Here is a 17,237-nt window from a genome sequence, read left to right on the forward strand (position 1 = left end):
ATAAAAACACAAAAACCTATTTTAAAATTATTTACAATATGGAACCCTCAGCGTACGAGTTCGAATTACACTTGACGTCTTTGTATTTATTAATTCCTTTAGAAACAAATTCCTCACCGACGTTTCCTAGAAGAAATATATGAATTTGCAAATACTCTTAGTTTGAAATTTAGAGTTTATAAGGAAACTTATCTGTAGAAATAATTTTAAATGTAACCACAAAGACTTGAGAAAATTAGTATGGGACCAACAAAGGTTATTCCTTTGTTGGTCCCCTACTAATTTTCACCTTATTAATTACTAAAATAATAATAAAAATCAATTTAGATATAAATCTACTCCTTTCTGAAGCCGGTTGAAAATTACTAGCAACGGTAAGTAACAGCAACGATTCAACAAATAACAAAACAATGTAGCTACTTATGATGATTGCCATAGCAGTTATGTAGATCATGATACACATTGTAATTGCCATGAGGACATGGTTTACGCAAGCCGCTATGCGTCGTTAGTCGCAACCAAGAAAGCGACTCTATACTCTTAGACTTTTGTTACTAAGAATAATATTTTAAAGTAATTTCCAAAAGGTTTGAAATAAATGCTCTTTCTGATTTTAATAATTCTTTTTTTTTCACATGTCACAATTGTACATTGAAGCTGTTATTATTCTTTGCGAAGGAACAAAAAAAAATTATTCAAAGCAAAATCTACTAAGTGGCTACAAGATTTTACCTACTGAAATCGCTGTTTTTAGCGAAGTAAAATATACTTATATGAATATAGTTCCGCAAGTACGAATCAAATTCGAATTACAATAATTAACAGTAAATTTGTCACAAATATTGTACTCCAATTGCAAAAACCGAACTATAAATCTATTATGAAACAAAAAGTTGCAAGAAGGTTTACATCAAAGAATTGATCGAAAAAACTTAATGGTGAGATGAAGATAATCGTATACGAAATTTGCTCCAAATCTGGACCAATTTTGTCGACTCACTTTCCAATTGATTGAGTTTACTCCCATAATCGTTCTATACTAGTTTTATAAAGATTAAAGTAGTGTTGTAGTGGAACAATTTAATATAAATATTGAGAAGTGTCTATAAACAATTATCATAAAGTAACAATTAGTAAATAAAGTACACTCTCCACTATGTGTTATTCTAGAATAATATAATGTATCTGTGTGCCAAATTTCATTTATATACATTTAATAGTAGAGTGTATCCAACAGACACAGAGTTCAATTATTGTCATACTCCACAGGTCGGTCAGTAATTGGATTCAGTTGGAGCGTGTACCTGGTGTCGGCTTTTTATTTAAACAAATCACCCTAGTGTGCCATAGTAACCGGGTCAAACTAACCGATAGTTTAATCTGCATGTGCTTCCGCTCTAAAACCACATACTACAGTTCAAACTGGGGTAAACTAAAGGGTTGCTTTATATGTATTATAATGAATTTTACAGTTTTAATATATATATTTTAGGGAATATAAAGTTTTCCTAAGGGTAGGCTACGCGTGACATCCATGGTGTTACAAGGATTCGTAAACTACGGTAACCCCGTTTACCATCAGACGGGCCATATGCTAGTTTGCCACCAAAATAGTATAAAAAAATATACGTTTTAAGTTATGATTTTGTGGTTTGTAAAAAACGCAGAATACACAACAATAAATAACTTATGATTATCCACTTAGTAAATATTTTCCATTCCAAACCAATTTTTTTAAGTAAAATCTTAAATTATTATTTAAGAAACTACTACTATCTTAAGGTAGGAGAAATTTTTAGTAATGGGAATTAGCAACCACATTGCTAGCAATATACTCTGTTAGATTAACCTCCTTGCAGTTCCCCCTGGAAACCATCATGATTGATTTATTGTTGAATTCGTCATGATGAATGGAACTTAACCTGCTTGCATCTTTACCTATCATTCCTCACTGGTGACCCATCAGTAAATGCCGGTAGCGCATGCGGGGTTACCAATTCAATATCATCCTTTAAAAACTAAAACGATCTAGGCAATTCTAGGTAGTAGGTGGACAGAATGGTTTTGCGTACAGAAAAATAAGAAGTCAAACACTAAATTTTTATTATTATATAGTAGTAGAAGGAGACTTTGTACAAAAGTTGATTGCTTGGGTACCTCTGTCCCATTCGTGTTTCTACCGTGAAGCAGTTGTGTGTGCATGGCTGTGTTTCGGTTTGAAGAGTGGTATATGGCGTAAATTTACTGGGTACAGAGGAATAACATCTGAGTCCTCAGGAATGGCAACGCATGGCCCCCCATCATGGGTGAAACAGTACTAAACTGTTATGTCCATGGTACTGCTCATGTCTATAGGCGACAGTTACCACTTTCCATCAGATGGGCTGTCAGCTTGTTTACCATTCTAAGTTGTATAAAAAAATATAAGTATAAATTGCAAAATAAGACAAAACATGTCTTAAGTCTTTACAATACAGTAATTATTGCGTAGGTGAGGCTTTCAGCACACAAAGATGCTTAGTAAGCTATGACTCAATTCATTCAAGTTACGTATGACTACCGTAGTATGCGTCATATAAGTTGAGAAAAAAATTAAATAGCATTTCTTGCTTTGATTTGTACTATTGTTATATGATTTCATTTTTTATTACTTTACGTTTATTGTTAACAAAAACTCATTATCTTACCTGACAGAAAAAAAAATACAAATAAAAATAATTTCAACAGTACATCATTAAATTGCTGCCGTGTGGTCTCGGTACAGAATGAGCCACCCGTTCCTTTCCCGAGTGTCATAAGAGACTAAAAGAACTCAATTGTCGAAGGATAAGCAGTCGAGGGAGTTTTGCTATTAATTGCCATGCTTGGCAGGCCGGTTGGCAACTGCAATTAGGTTTTGGTGATGTTACGCTGCTACCCTTCGCTTGACCTTAAGTTCCTTTAGTCGCATCTTACGACACCCACCCTCCTACATATTCTTGTGTAACTTAACAAAAATCAAGACTAAACTGCAAAAAATATGACGCTATGAATGAATGACTTACAGTCCTATGTTACTTGTCTTTTCAATATCCTACCTATGTCGAAATTATATGGTTAGATTTTAATAATTTGGCTACTGAACCTAAAAACGGATACGAATAAGGATGTATCTATTTTTCTATTAATTACATTCTATATAGTGAATAAAATTCTTAATCAAAAATACAGAGGGTTGGCTGCCTGGCAAAAAGCTGTACGACCAAGTACATGATAGGGAAAGCGGTTGACCTTGTAACATGCAGTTGAATCGAAAGTTCTGGGTCGTCTTCAAATTGAGTTAAACTCAACACGACATATTTACCGTGGTGAATCTCAGTCGGTATATTAATCTCCGGTTACCTTTACTTTCCGGTATGTTTACTACATATAAGTTTTATTCTATTTTTATTACTTTTAAACGAAGCGTTAAATTAAGTTAGTAGTACACTATTGAGTAAGTGTTATTTGGTTACTCTGTACTTTATCTTACTAAAATTGAAAGAAAAATTTTAGTTATAAAAAGTAAAATATCAAAACAATTGCAACTGCATCATGCAGTATGCAAGCTAACTGCTTGTTAACTATTATCAGATAGGCCTTGTACTTGTTATGCTATAAAAAAAACTCGCAATTCAAAAGCAGTACGAATTACTTAGGTAGCAAACTCATTATTAAAACTTCAAGTACCTATAAATAATTGTTCTGCAAAAAACAAGCAACTTCAATTGTAAACACTAGTTCATTTTATAATTTCACATTATTTTAAAATTACGTATATGTAAACGTTTTGTTTCGTAGATAGATATTCTACCTATATTGTAAATATAGCGTGTTTACATATAATATATCTAGACTTTTTCGCTGAATTTTGTGACATGAAATTTTGTGATTGCCTTTTTAGCATATCACAAAATTAAAATGGAAGCAACACGGAAATAAACCCCTATCGATTCTAAAACAATTCAGATTTTTTTTCAGAATAGGCGACTAAGCCAAAAAAAAAGCTAAAAAATTTTAGGCGAATTGAGAAACTCGTTATTTCGGAAGTTGCTTAAAAATAGTTAACTGAAAACTCAAAGTAAGTGTTGACAGTAATGTTTATGCTTTCCTAACGAGAGATTTACAAACACAATTTTATCACGCCAACCGCGCATTACGGCAACGGTGCTTGCTTTTCAACCGACCAACTTCAAAAAAGAAGTAGGTTCTCAATTCGGTTGTATTTTTTATGTTTGTTACTTCCGTCATTTATAAACCGATTTGTACAATTCTTTTAATTTTTTTTTTTAATAAATTTATCGTACAAGAAATTTATTAAATTCAGTTTAGTAGTTTAGTTAAAAAATTAAATAAATATTTGTTGCCACGATTCAAGTCGGGTTTTTTTTTATGAAACAGAATTTTAAATTGTTTATTTAAAAAGCTGTTCAAAGGTGTGTGCATATGTGATAATATGAATTTTATCACGCTAGTGGACATTTCATTTTATATGCAAATAAAAGAAACTTCTCAATTCGACTGTACATCTATAATTTTTTATGTACGTCGATGAATAAATATCACTGTTATTTTAATTATAATTATTTTGTTTAATTCCATTACCGTAAGTTTGTGTGTGATTGCCAACACTCGAAAATTGACCAATTGGTAGCGGATTTTTCTTTTTTTTATACCACTTAGAATGGCAAACAAGCTGACGGCCCACCTGATGAAAGTGGTAACCGTCGCCTATAGACATGAGCAGTACCGTAGACATAACAGAGTATACTGTTTCGCCCATGATACCCCCCATGCGTTGCCATTCCTGAGGACTCAGGTGTTATTTCTCTGTACCCAGTAAATTCACGCCATTCACGCCAGTTAAAAAAAAAATCTAATTGAATAACCAGTGATATGGACATCCGCAAGATAACGCGTAGTTCAATAAAATAAAAATCATTTATTCAGCATAACTCATCATCATATATAATTACAAAATACAAAAGAATTATAAAAACTTTCATAACAGCCTTAAAAAGGTTTCCAGCTGAACGTGTACTGAGCGACACGTGTGCTAATTCAGCGAGCACTGATTTTTCTTTAATAAGGCAGGCGGGGTTATCCACCAGATTACAAAATTACCATTAGCATATTTAAGATTATTTTCCAGGAAAAGAGAGTGGATTACTCCCTAAAAAAAGTCGCATATGCACTTGTCTTTGCCTACAGCTGGGGTGTATAATACTTTTTTTAGAATCTACTATAATCTTGAGATTTTGGAGCCAAAGTGCGTCGCTATCGGGATACAACACACAGTTACACACACATATATATAGTAAGTTTGTTTCTTGATAATTTCATAATACTTACTACAATAATAATACTATTTATAAATTTAATAATACTGGGAATAGTAGAATTTAGGTTACGTTACAGTATACATACTATTAATATATCACTCTTTATTATACATCATTATAATGTAAATAACGTGACTATAACTGTGGCTCGTGTATAAATATCAATAGGGTGTTTTAATATTATTTACTATTTACAGACATATTTTGATGAGAAACATCAACATCGGTTTCTGATTTATAATCAATTATTCGTGATAGTCCCATAACACTAATTCGTTGATTTTGTTAAAATTATTTTTAAAAAACAATCTTACATTTATTATATACTTAGCTTAAGTTTTAAGAAATATCTTTTCTAAACAGAAAAAATATATATATAAAATAATCATAGACACTCATCGTATGTTATCATTTTAAACAAATTTTTGCTAAATAAATGTTCCAGTCGCTACGGAAATTAAAATTTTTACAGCGTACTAATCTCAGTCCTTAGTAAATGTTTACTTCTTTGATTATACAAGTAGGTATCTTGTATTCTATTTATTCTACGCTTATATTATTATAAATGTGAAACAGAAAATAAGTTTACACTTATTCATAAGCAACTTCTAAAAAGAGGTGGAGAATTCGTCTATATTTTTCAACCAACTTCAATAAAGCAGGTTCTCAATACGGTTATATTTGTTACCTCATAACTCCGTCAATTATAAAAAAAAAATAGATTTTTTTTTTATCTAATAAGGATACACTTTCAGATTTGTTCCATCGAAATTTTATCAAAATTAATTCAGTAGTTAATTTTTAAATTAATATAATTGGTTTTATCACAATTGAAGTTTTTTTTTTTGTGAAACACAATTAATCAAACAAATTGATGATGATGAAATACTTATCTACTTAATCATATTTTTTGCTTTTGTGTAATATACGCCATACATGTCACTGTTTACTCTTCGTTTATTTTTAATTCAAATATTCAACTTTCTATTTTAAACCGGCTCAATGAGTGTGAAGGACAAGTAGTAGATTACATAGGATACACTACATTTATCAAATTTTTACCCAACTCTCAATAGAAAGAATTTTTCCTTTTTATTGAAAGTAGTAAAATTTCAATACTTTTGTAAATACCAAAAGCCATATCATTATTTATGAAAAACATGTTTTACAATGTTTGTATTTAATTAATAATAAAGGAATCATACAATTATATTTTCAAATCAAATAAGTATACAAGAACAATCAATTTCATATATATCTGTTATAAACATATTTACTAATATTATAAACGTGAAAGTGTGTTTGTTCGTTACCTACCTTACAGCGCCTTAACGGCTTAACCAATCACTATGAAATTTGGTATACTCGTATACGTAATATATGAGATGGAAAAGGTTATAAACTAATTTTTATCCTGGTCACAAACATGAAATCGTAGGTAAGAGCTAGTAAAAGATACAGTAGACAAATTACTACTCCCGTAGCCATATGAGCTTGTATTTTTTTTAACGCAACACCACCGGCCAGGACTACAAGACGTACGTTATTCATTAATGTAAAATCAGCAGCATACTCATAATCATGACCACTGCTAGTCGTAACACGCCAAGTAACCTGCACTGTTCAACAAGAATCATGTAAAAATAATGCTTATTACCATCACATCTCTAAAATTATCTAACCATAGCAACACAACGTCGAGAGGCGACACCAACACCACGGTATAAGTGAAAGAGCTCTAATATAATTACCATTTTTTTAATCAATTCCAAAAGGAGGTATACATTGGCCGCCTATTCTTTTTTTTATATCCTTTTTTTAACTCTTTTCAATTAGAACAGTAATCGGTATAGATTACTTTTTAAATGATTTGCTTTTGAAAATAACAGTAAATAATCTCAACTAAAATGGAATATTTCGAATAATTTAATATATCGCGTATTAGAATTGTTAAGAGTATATTGTATTGGATTGTATCTATACGTGTGCAATGACTGTAACACATCGAGATAACTGTATTTATGTTAAAAACAGCCGAACCTGTTCTTGACTAGGTCACAATCACAACTATCCGTTGTATATATTAATATTTTATTAGCATTTATTTTGTGTTAGCGATTAAATAATTAACATTTTTTCGATGGTATCTACAAAAAATTTTGTATTTTCAATTTAGTAGTCTCCTCCCGTGTTTTATACATGAATTTTGTTAGTGAATATTTATAATTTATAGAAAATACCTAATGTTATTATTTGAAAATTAATACATATTTATTTTGACGTAATTAGTATAGAATATTAAACTACATCGATTGTAAAAGAACCATGAGAATCGGTTCATAACTTTATAATTAGCTAAGAATACACACAAAAAAACAATGTTTATTAAAAATACTTTTCTTTACTGATTATACATCCATTAAGGATGAGAGATAATAAACTTAAAGCGACGTCGCGGTAATCGTCTCTTTTTTATATTTTTTATATCAGTATTGATGTCAAACCTATATGGTCTATCCGTATGGTAAAGTATGCATGTCGGTGTAGTAATGTACATAAGAAAGAATATGACTTTATTACCTCCCTGCACATTTCTAAGATATTATAGAAGGCGACTAAAAGAGCAACACTTACACCTAGAAAGAATAACTTCCCTTTACTAAACTAACTAATCATACACTACAGGGTACAAATAATAGTGTATAGATTAGAATTACTTTATGGGAAAACCAATGTTCAGCAGTAATACATTAATAGATTGTATGGTAAACTTAATTACCTAATATTGCATTGTGTACAAATATATAATGCGCAAAATAGTCACATTTATATATTTTTATTTTTGCAAATCCGTTCATATATATATAATTATGTTTAGATTTATATAAATATATTCAGATAATCACTAAAATAAAGCGGACGAGGAATGTTGGTGCTGTTGAAATGGAACAAAAATTTGTGTGGTTTTTATTCAAAATCACAAAGTATATCACAAAAATCAACTTTTAATGGCAATTAAGTTCTGTGTAACAATATTAATACATAAGAAACCAAAATTGACTAAAAATAAGAATATAAATTTACTCTTATGCCATAAGTTAGCGACCGAACCACGCATTAAAAGAGAAAGTTCAGTTCAAAAACGTATGATGCACTATCGTCTCGTATATTATAAAATACGAGGCAGTTAACCATATACTTTCGCTTTATCTCAATATAAAGTATGTACGTGTTTTACAATTTCATTATTGGATTATTGTGAGAAATATTTTTTAATCAAACATTTCATCAATCATTACCTATATCGATAATAGTAAATATAATCAAATCAGACAGCGTCTCTGATAAATATTTTATCTCGATATCTATGGACGCTCTATCAAAAATATGTAGTGTCGAATATATTCGTATTATAAAATAATGTAAAACCAAGCAACTACAAACGGAGTTAATCCATAAATAATAATAAAGGATAAAACGGATGTTTCACAATCGGATTAACTTCATTAGTGATCCCAAATTAATTTTGTCACAATTGAAATCAATGTTTTTTTTGACATATTTTTCCTCCATTTTCTCATATGGTTCAATCAGCTAACTTTAGGAGTCAACATTCTATTTTTTTTTTTTAGAATTTATTGCACCTAGTTAGCTTAGTTATACTTTTAAAAATATAATCATATTTTGCTTTGTTATTGTTATATGTATATTTAGTATGTTCCTTGTTCTACAGGATAATTTGTTTATATACAACTAACCTGCATACATAGCACAAAGTAAATAATTGATAGACGTCTACTGTATTGTGTGATGTGACCCTACCATAAAAGAAATCCATTGAAATTTGTGTAAACTAAAAAAATTTCATTATATCATAATAAAAATACGCGCCTTTGAGCACGGTGAACTACCTAATTTCACTTCCTTTTCAACTTGTCTCTTTCTGGTAACACCTACTAACTGTAGAGGCATATACCTGTTTCTTTAATTAATGACCGTATAATATTGAACGTTAATGTTTTACAATAAATATTAATGTTTTCCATTCCGAGTGAATGGATCGTTGCTAAAAATCTAGAAGTGTCAGACTGGATTATACCTTTTGCGTATACAGCTATTGGTACTCAAAGGTACTCAAAAATATATCAGTAAGTCCTAATATGAATAACAATATTTATGAGCAGGTTTTACCATTTTTTATCCTATTGTAAATCTATTTATTCTTTCAATAAAAGTAACATACGTCTTTCTCTGTCCCAAATAGTATCTGTATACCAAATTTTATGACGGCTCAATCTATAGCCGATAAAATGCCAAAAAGTATCAAATAAACTCAATTTTACATTTACAATATTAAGTATTATTTACATATTACATATAGTCATAAAATTTTACAATCAACCAATCCTTGTAACAAACATCTAATTCGATTCAGTAGTACTGTATTTAAAAAGATAAACGATAACAAACGGATTAAGTAATTATGTTTATAACGCTAGACGAGAATAAAAATCAATAATTAACAATTGAACTACAATAATTCAATGGAATATTATATATATTCAGTGGAATTATGTTAGTTATTCACACAGACTTATTAGTTAGCCTATGTTAATAATAACAACATTAAACGAGACTAATGTTAGGAACAAAATATTTTTATTCATTGTTAATTAAGCGAGTCTAGTCAATAACAACTTTAAAAATCCATTCATGGGAAACAAATCAGGGAGCTAAAATACTATTTATAATGCATTCAAAATACAAAAACGTTTTGTTTGCCTTTTGTATAGTTTTTACATAATTTATCACTTAACTGCGAAACACAGGTTTTCGATACACAAAAATACATGTAATGTTTTAATTTTATAACATTGTTTTGTATTGTCGAATTTATTCGTATTCGCCTTAAAACAAAATGCATTATTATTTTATGTAACAAAATAAAAAAAAAAAAACTGAGATAATAATTAAATTTTTATTTAATAATATAAAAATTAACATTTAAACTTGTATTCCAAAAACAAATACATCATAACTTTTGAAAATAATGAATCACTTTACAATCGATGTAATGTAACGGAATACCAATCTGTTTCCGGTGTCTCTAGAGAGCACAGACCATACAAGCGATTACTCGTTTACCATCCGCTGTACATATATAATATTCGTTTAGTGTTAAAGCGCTCAAAGTATTCTACGAGTGTTCCTTCGTTTTTCATTTGCATTCGCAAATAATTTTCATACATCATTCTATATTCTAGATGTTATTCGTGCAAACAATACAATAGTTCAGCAGAAGGTATCTAAGAGTGCAATCGGTCTATTACTGATTGTGAAGAGTCTGTAGCATGAAATTTTATACACAGGTGGGCCATATCTAAAATTAACGCAATGACAGGACACTCTGTAACTCAAATTTCTACAGTTCTATTCTAAAAATAAAACTATCGCTAACCTGTAAAAATAAAACAGCATTTCTTAACATTTACGATTTTTTTTAATTGAAAGATGAATTAAAAATATCAATTCTAATAGAATTGGTTTCTTTCGATGTTTTTTGCCCTAGCGCTAACAAGATGAATATACCTGTGTCGCGTAACACTACTAGTACGGAGCCCTTATTGACGCAACTCTCCGCCCTCCGCTATGCAACTGACTCCGATAGGTACTCCGATCTCCGGTAGCAGTTTTAATGATGAGTCATCGGTTGATGACCTTTTTAACTTTTACAAAATAGTGGCACAGATGCTTGCTCTAGTAAAAAGTTTTATTGCGGCTGCAACGTTATAGTAAATATATTAAAGATATCTGATATAATTGATATATATTTAATTAGACGGTCATTATCACAAATGTTTATTTTTATTAATAAAAAATGTTGACTGTTAAAATATTAACCAAAATCATAAGATGTTATAGGAAATAAAATCATCATATCAGCCGTTATCTGTCCACTGTTGAACGTAGGAGTAAAACGTACCGCCTCCATAGACTACCACAAAGAACGGGTCCACTCTTTATGACAGTTTACCATTGGGGGTGGGGGAAGGGGTGTGGGAGATAATTTATACTTGCTTACTTTGCTATTTAGGAAATCATTGACAAAAATTTAAAAGCTAATTTATCCATTTTTAATTTAAACATTTCCTCTAGGCACGTACATAAAAATATAATAATATATACTTATCAATATTTAAAAGACTATCTTCCAAAAAAATAAATTTTAATTATAAAAATTTTTAAACATTATTAACTCCTAAAATCATAAATTTACAATCGAAATAATAATATTAGGTGTAATTTTTTTGATAATGCCAATTGCGCGTGTTCTTTTGTAACATTTTAAATAAAACACTGTAAAGATAACCGACTACTCATGTGCATATCACACAACATACTTGTCATACAGCGGTCACCATGGTGCACATATTGCGATGAACATATTTTACCACAGTAAGTCGGTTTACTCATCAAAACAAAATCACAATAAATACCGAATTACGAAATTACAAATGTGTTAGTTATAATAATATATATTTTTGTAATAATTTACAATATCGATGTTTTTACCAGAACTCGACATGGGTCCTGACAGTGATGGAGTACTAACAATTCCTTTATTCAATTTGTAACCGGTTCCAGCTGGCCCACCGCCAAAACTAGTAGCAAGATAGTTTTACTGGACACTTCCTATTGATGTAATTAACTTTTCATTATTAATGTCTTATTGAACATATATAGTTACGTCTACATGGATATGTAGATATTTATATAAAGATATACGATATATTTATTTAACAAAGTATGTTTGAATAAGCACAGAATTTATCACTGATTCCTACACTAGGCTGAGCCTGACCTGTAGGAAACAGGATTTGTATTATCATATACATGTATACAGAGATTAACATAGGCTTTTTAGTAGTACTGATAATTGTTTATTTACTGATTTATATAATGCAATTATTTTTATTTAGATCTCACCACTAATACACATGTATGGATAAGTATTATGTAAGTGCGTGCGTGCGTGCGTGTGTGTATGTATGAATGTGTGTTTGTGTCTCTCTCTGTGTGTGTTTATATGTATATGAACAATATTTTGATTTATATGACTAACAGGATCATATTTTCAATATCGTTAAAATTCATAAATCTGATGTTCGCTTACTTTTGATTTTGTTTCTTTTTTTTTATACAATTTAGAATGGAAAGTGGTAACCGCCGCCTATAGACATGAGCAGTACCATGGACATAATAGAGTATACTGTTTCGCCCATGATACCCCCCATGCGTTGCCATTCCTGAGGACTCAGGTGTTATTCCTCTGTACCCAGTAAATTCACGCTATATCCCACCCTTCAAACCGAAATACAGCCATGCAAACACAAATGCTTCACGGTTGAAACACGAATGGGACAGAGGTACCCAAGCAATCGACTTTTGTACAAAGTCCTCTGGTTATGTTATACTCGTATGTAAAAAAAGAAGATAAAAAAGAAGTAGGTTCCCTATCCATCTGTTTTTTTGTTATTCGATTATATGGCGAATTCTGAATTGATTGTGATAATTAATCTTGCAATCGGTATGTTTCACTAACGTGTTTGTCCCGTATTAATTGTATGACGATTGAAGTACCTATTCTTCTTCATAAAACTATAAAACGTGATTGTTTCAAAATGAAAATATAATTATAGACTGTTATTAATTTTACTAATAAAAAAAAAAAAAATCAGTCTAATCTACTTTCTACGTCTAAGAAACATATCGTCATAGTCGTAGAATACTGACGGATCTATATATGTAATATTTGTCAGATCCGTCAGTATTCTACGACTATGACGATATGGTAGTTCGTAGGTATGTTTTACGCATTTACGCACAACGGCCCAAATGAGAGGCTAAGTGCGGAAAACAGAGTCTTTCTTACATAATGCATTCTTATTTTGCATGTGTAAAACATTTCTGAATCGGTGATACTTATTTTAACTGTATTTTTGTATGTCATATTATAGGCAATATTTCACCGATTATAAACAGTTTTAAATAATTAGCTAAAGGAAAGGAAGATAATATTCTAATGAAATATGAATGAAAATGAGTGTCTTCAATTGGCATCAATAGCGATTTACAATTTGACAGTAATTTTCATGTGTCACGCAACACCTAAGATTGACTCAAGACCGATTTTAATGATTTTTTTTTGTGATCATCAGGCTTTACTCCCATGTTAATCCCACACAAATTTTACTACAAATGAAGTAAGGTTTTCTGTTAATGAGAGTTATTTCCTATTTGCATAATTTTAGTCATTATTGCATAAGTCATATAATACTAGACTAGAATTTTATCATGCCGACATACCTAATGGAATATTACATCATCCTAATAACTAGCATACATTTACTCAAGTTGAGCCTTCCTCCATCTGTAATTTTTAGATCAAAATACCTATAGTCTACTAATGGGCATAAAGCATTTTACAGTAATTAGCACTATACAAGGTTGAAGTAGTAAACAGTTTGTACTATTAAGAACTTATTCTATAGAAATTTGAGATAATGCTAAAGAGTCCTCTGATGTTATGAGATCTAAACCATTCACTCAATAGTAGATAATATATAGTAAATATTTGATACAGGTATATCAAATACTTACTAATATAAACTTAACAAGTCAAATTAGTGATAAATACACAAATACAACAATAAAACTATAAAGACCTTACATGTACTTATCTAAATCTATCTTGCTAGTATATAATTCACTTCTAATCAGAACAATAACTTGTTACTTTATATAGCAGATAGGAATAAAACAAAATTTGCTGAAAGAGAACTCTTATATAGTTAAGCATGCCTGTTAATTTTGTTTAATATAAATTATAACAATGTATATTTTGTGTACAATAAAGTATAAATAAATAAATAAACAAGACACTAATTCCTAGCAATTTATTTTAATTTTCCATTCACCATCATATGAAAATGATGCAATATTTATCATGTTACTATAATAGAGCACAGGTAGGAAACATATTTCATAGTAAACTTATTTAAGCTTGTTTTATTTCTTTTAATCTAAACTGAAAATTATATGACTATTTTGACATATTTTATCATAATGAAGTGTGATAATTATGCAAATGAAGACAATGAAATAATTGTCAGTTAACTAGGTATGTATGTAAAATAATAAATTAAGAAAATAAAAATATCACTTGCATGAGTACATAATTATGAATAAATAATACCTGTAGGAAGCCAAGGAGTCAAGTCAAAATAAAAACAAGTGATGATCTATAGTTTCTACCTACTCCAAAGAGAAAATATTGTGTGAATGTTGAATTATAACTATCATAAGTCATAATGTGAGTAAACATGACATAATTGATTAAAAAATGTAATAATTAATAATAATAATAAGTTATAGTGATCTGTTCTGGCTTTACATAAGTAGATAAAATTTTCAAAAATAATATAGAGCCTATGTTACTTAGTGATAATGTAGCTTCCCATATGTTGAAGAATTTTTAAAATTAGTTAAGTAGTTTTTGAGTTTATCAATTATAAACAATCAAATTTTTCCTCTTTATAATATTAGTACAGATAAGATTATAAAATATATTTTGTAATGAAAAATGGACAGTATGGGAAATTATATTAATATTGTGGCTAGTTACAATTCTGTGTAAGGTATTTTTAAGACAAAATATCTACATAACTGATAAACATAGGTAAATAAGATAATACATCTCTAATTCACAAGATGTACCTATATATAAAATTAGCAAGTTTAAGGTAAGACACAGTTCAAATTAATGTGATAACAATCCACATACTAAATCTTACAAGGTGGGTCAATTTATATTTTACCTACATAATTCTAATTATAGGAATATCAGCAAACTATGACTAAAATAAGGTAGTAGATATTGAAATTACACCATCAATCATATCATGTTAATGGGGCATTTTGATTATATTTTTAAGTATCATTGAATATATAAAAAATAAGGTTTAATATTAAACAAACCCTACATAAAGGCAAGCATTTGTGTCCTAATAGAGTCTTTATCTATAGATAATTATGGTCTATTTTTATTTTTCATTTAATAATATATATCTAATTATAGTCATTATATAATAAAATTTGTCTTGAGCATTTTGTACTCAGAATTCAAATTTTATGAGTAATAAAATAAAATGGAGAAAGAATAAAGCAACATGGGCAAAAATGTTCTTTAATAGTTAATGTGTTCTTATAAAGAAAAAGAAGAACAACCATGGCTATAAACCATAAATAGTATATGAAAAGGTGCATAAGATAGATTAAGTTTATGTGATATCTACAAAATAATCTTGTATATTTCTATTCATATTTTTCCCTGTATAAAATATGAAAATAGCCATTTTAATGTTTTCCCTAATTAATTCAATTCAACATTTATTTTAATTTATAAAAGTTACTAATTTTTTGTTTTAATGTCATGTTTAAAAGAAATCTTCATAGTACTTTTTCTTTCTAATCATATCGAACAATTTTCGCCCTTTGCAGGGATAGAGGGGCTACTCATTTAAAACATCCCTTATGTTGTATAAATATAATTTTTATAATAATTATTGATTACCAAAATATAATGCTGAAAAATATAACTAATATGATATTATTATTATTTACATATAAAAATATTAGGGTTAACTTATAAGAAAAAAAACTTGTAGGTAGTTAAATAATATACACACTACTTATATATACAAAATATATAAACAATATACACTCTTTAATTAGAATACAATCAATACACTTAACTTAAATTTAGGTTGCTAATTCTTAAATTATTATTCGAAATAAATGGCAGATTCAAGATAATTAGTTTAAAACTTTGTTAGCGACCTACAACCAGATGTTGCATATAAAATTGTAAGCCATTAGGTTTGTATTCTATTTAATAGCAAAGTCTATAAATTCAATTACATTCAAAATATTCTGTATTTGCTTAAAAGAAAATTGCAATATCTTTATACTAAGTGCATTTGTTTCGGATAAGTCTGTATTCCATCAGTTTATATCTGCAATTTGAGTTTGTTGACTATTCTGGAATTCAAATTATTATAATTACCTCTTCCAAAGCACTGATGGTCTGCCGGCATTGTGGCATACGCGACACGAATGTGGAAGTTGTCGGTGAACTATAGTCGTCTCGAGTTTCCTCAATAAATTCGCCAATACCAATAAGACCCGGCATTGTGATCACTATCACCGAAAATGGTACACTCAAATAAAATTATTTTTTTATTCGTTTATCATATCACTCAATACTGTAAACGAACGATAAAAGAGTAATAAAACACATTGTCACGTATAAAACACTTCTGCGCAAATAAAAACAATATCGCATATAATTCAAAACCATCAGTTCAAAAACGACCATCAAATACGAATACAATGCATGTACTAAAATTGATTGATTAAATTGAATGAAACAAAATATCAGTCCGTGAAGAAGAACGAAAAAGGGAATGAATGAATTTAGAAATGAATGCCAACGACATATTAACATTTTTTTAAATTTATTATGGCATTGGCAAGAAGGAAATATTTGGCAATCACAAAATAGATATTAAACACTATAGTGATTTTCTACAACAGCAAATATGGGGATCGATTTTGAGGCGTTATTTCTCTAAATTTATTTCTTCACTTAATATTTTAATACATTTACGAAATTCCTGTTTAATGAATCACCTAAATTAAATTTGAAGTAAGTTTAATTACAATCTATAAAAAATTTAGTTCACATTAATGTTTAGAATAAACATTTCGCTGTAATATGAAATTTAAAGATAGGATAAATCTATCTCTAATCTTATT

The 17,237-nt window shown here is 29.3% G+C and overlaps 1 protein-coding gene across 4 annotated transcripts in view; it reads right to left on the reverse strand.

Annotated features, from left to right (window-relative positions):
• The window catches only part of LOC113518274 (arfGAP with SH3 domain, ANK repeat and PH domain-containing protein), a 57,301-nt gene extending 40,470 nt beyond the window's left edge, over window positions 1-16,831 (reverse strand). For 2 of the 4 annotated variants that reach the window (XM_026903119.3, XM_031912969.2), the window contains exon 1: window positions 16,486-16,831. In XM_026903119.3, coding sequence (XP_026758920.2) covers window positions 16,486-16,611 — 126 coding nt within the window. In that variant the 5' untranslated portion in view covers window positions 16,612-16,831. The remainder of the gene's footprint in view (window positions 1-16,485) is intronic. The other 2 variants (XM_052892834.1, XM_031912970.2) reach the window with 1 other exon arrangement.
• Between the last annotated feature and the right edge of the window lie 406 nt (window positions 16,832-17,237).

This window comes from Galleria mellonella, unplaced genomic scaffold (genome assembly GCF_026898425.1).
Source record: "Galleria mellonella isolate WM207_F2 unplaced genomic scaffold, CSIRO_AGI_GalMel_v1 utg171, whole genome shotgun sequence".
NCBI lineage: Eukaryota > Metazoa > Arthropoda > Insecta > Lepidoptera > Pyralidae > Galleria > Galleria mellonella.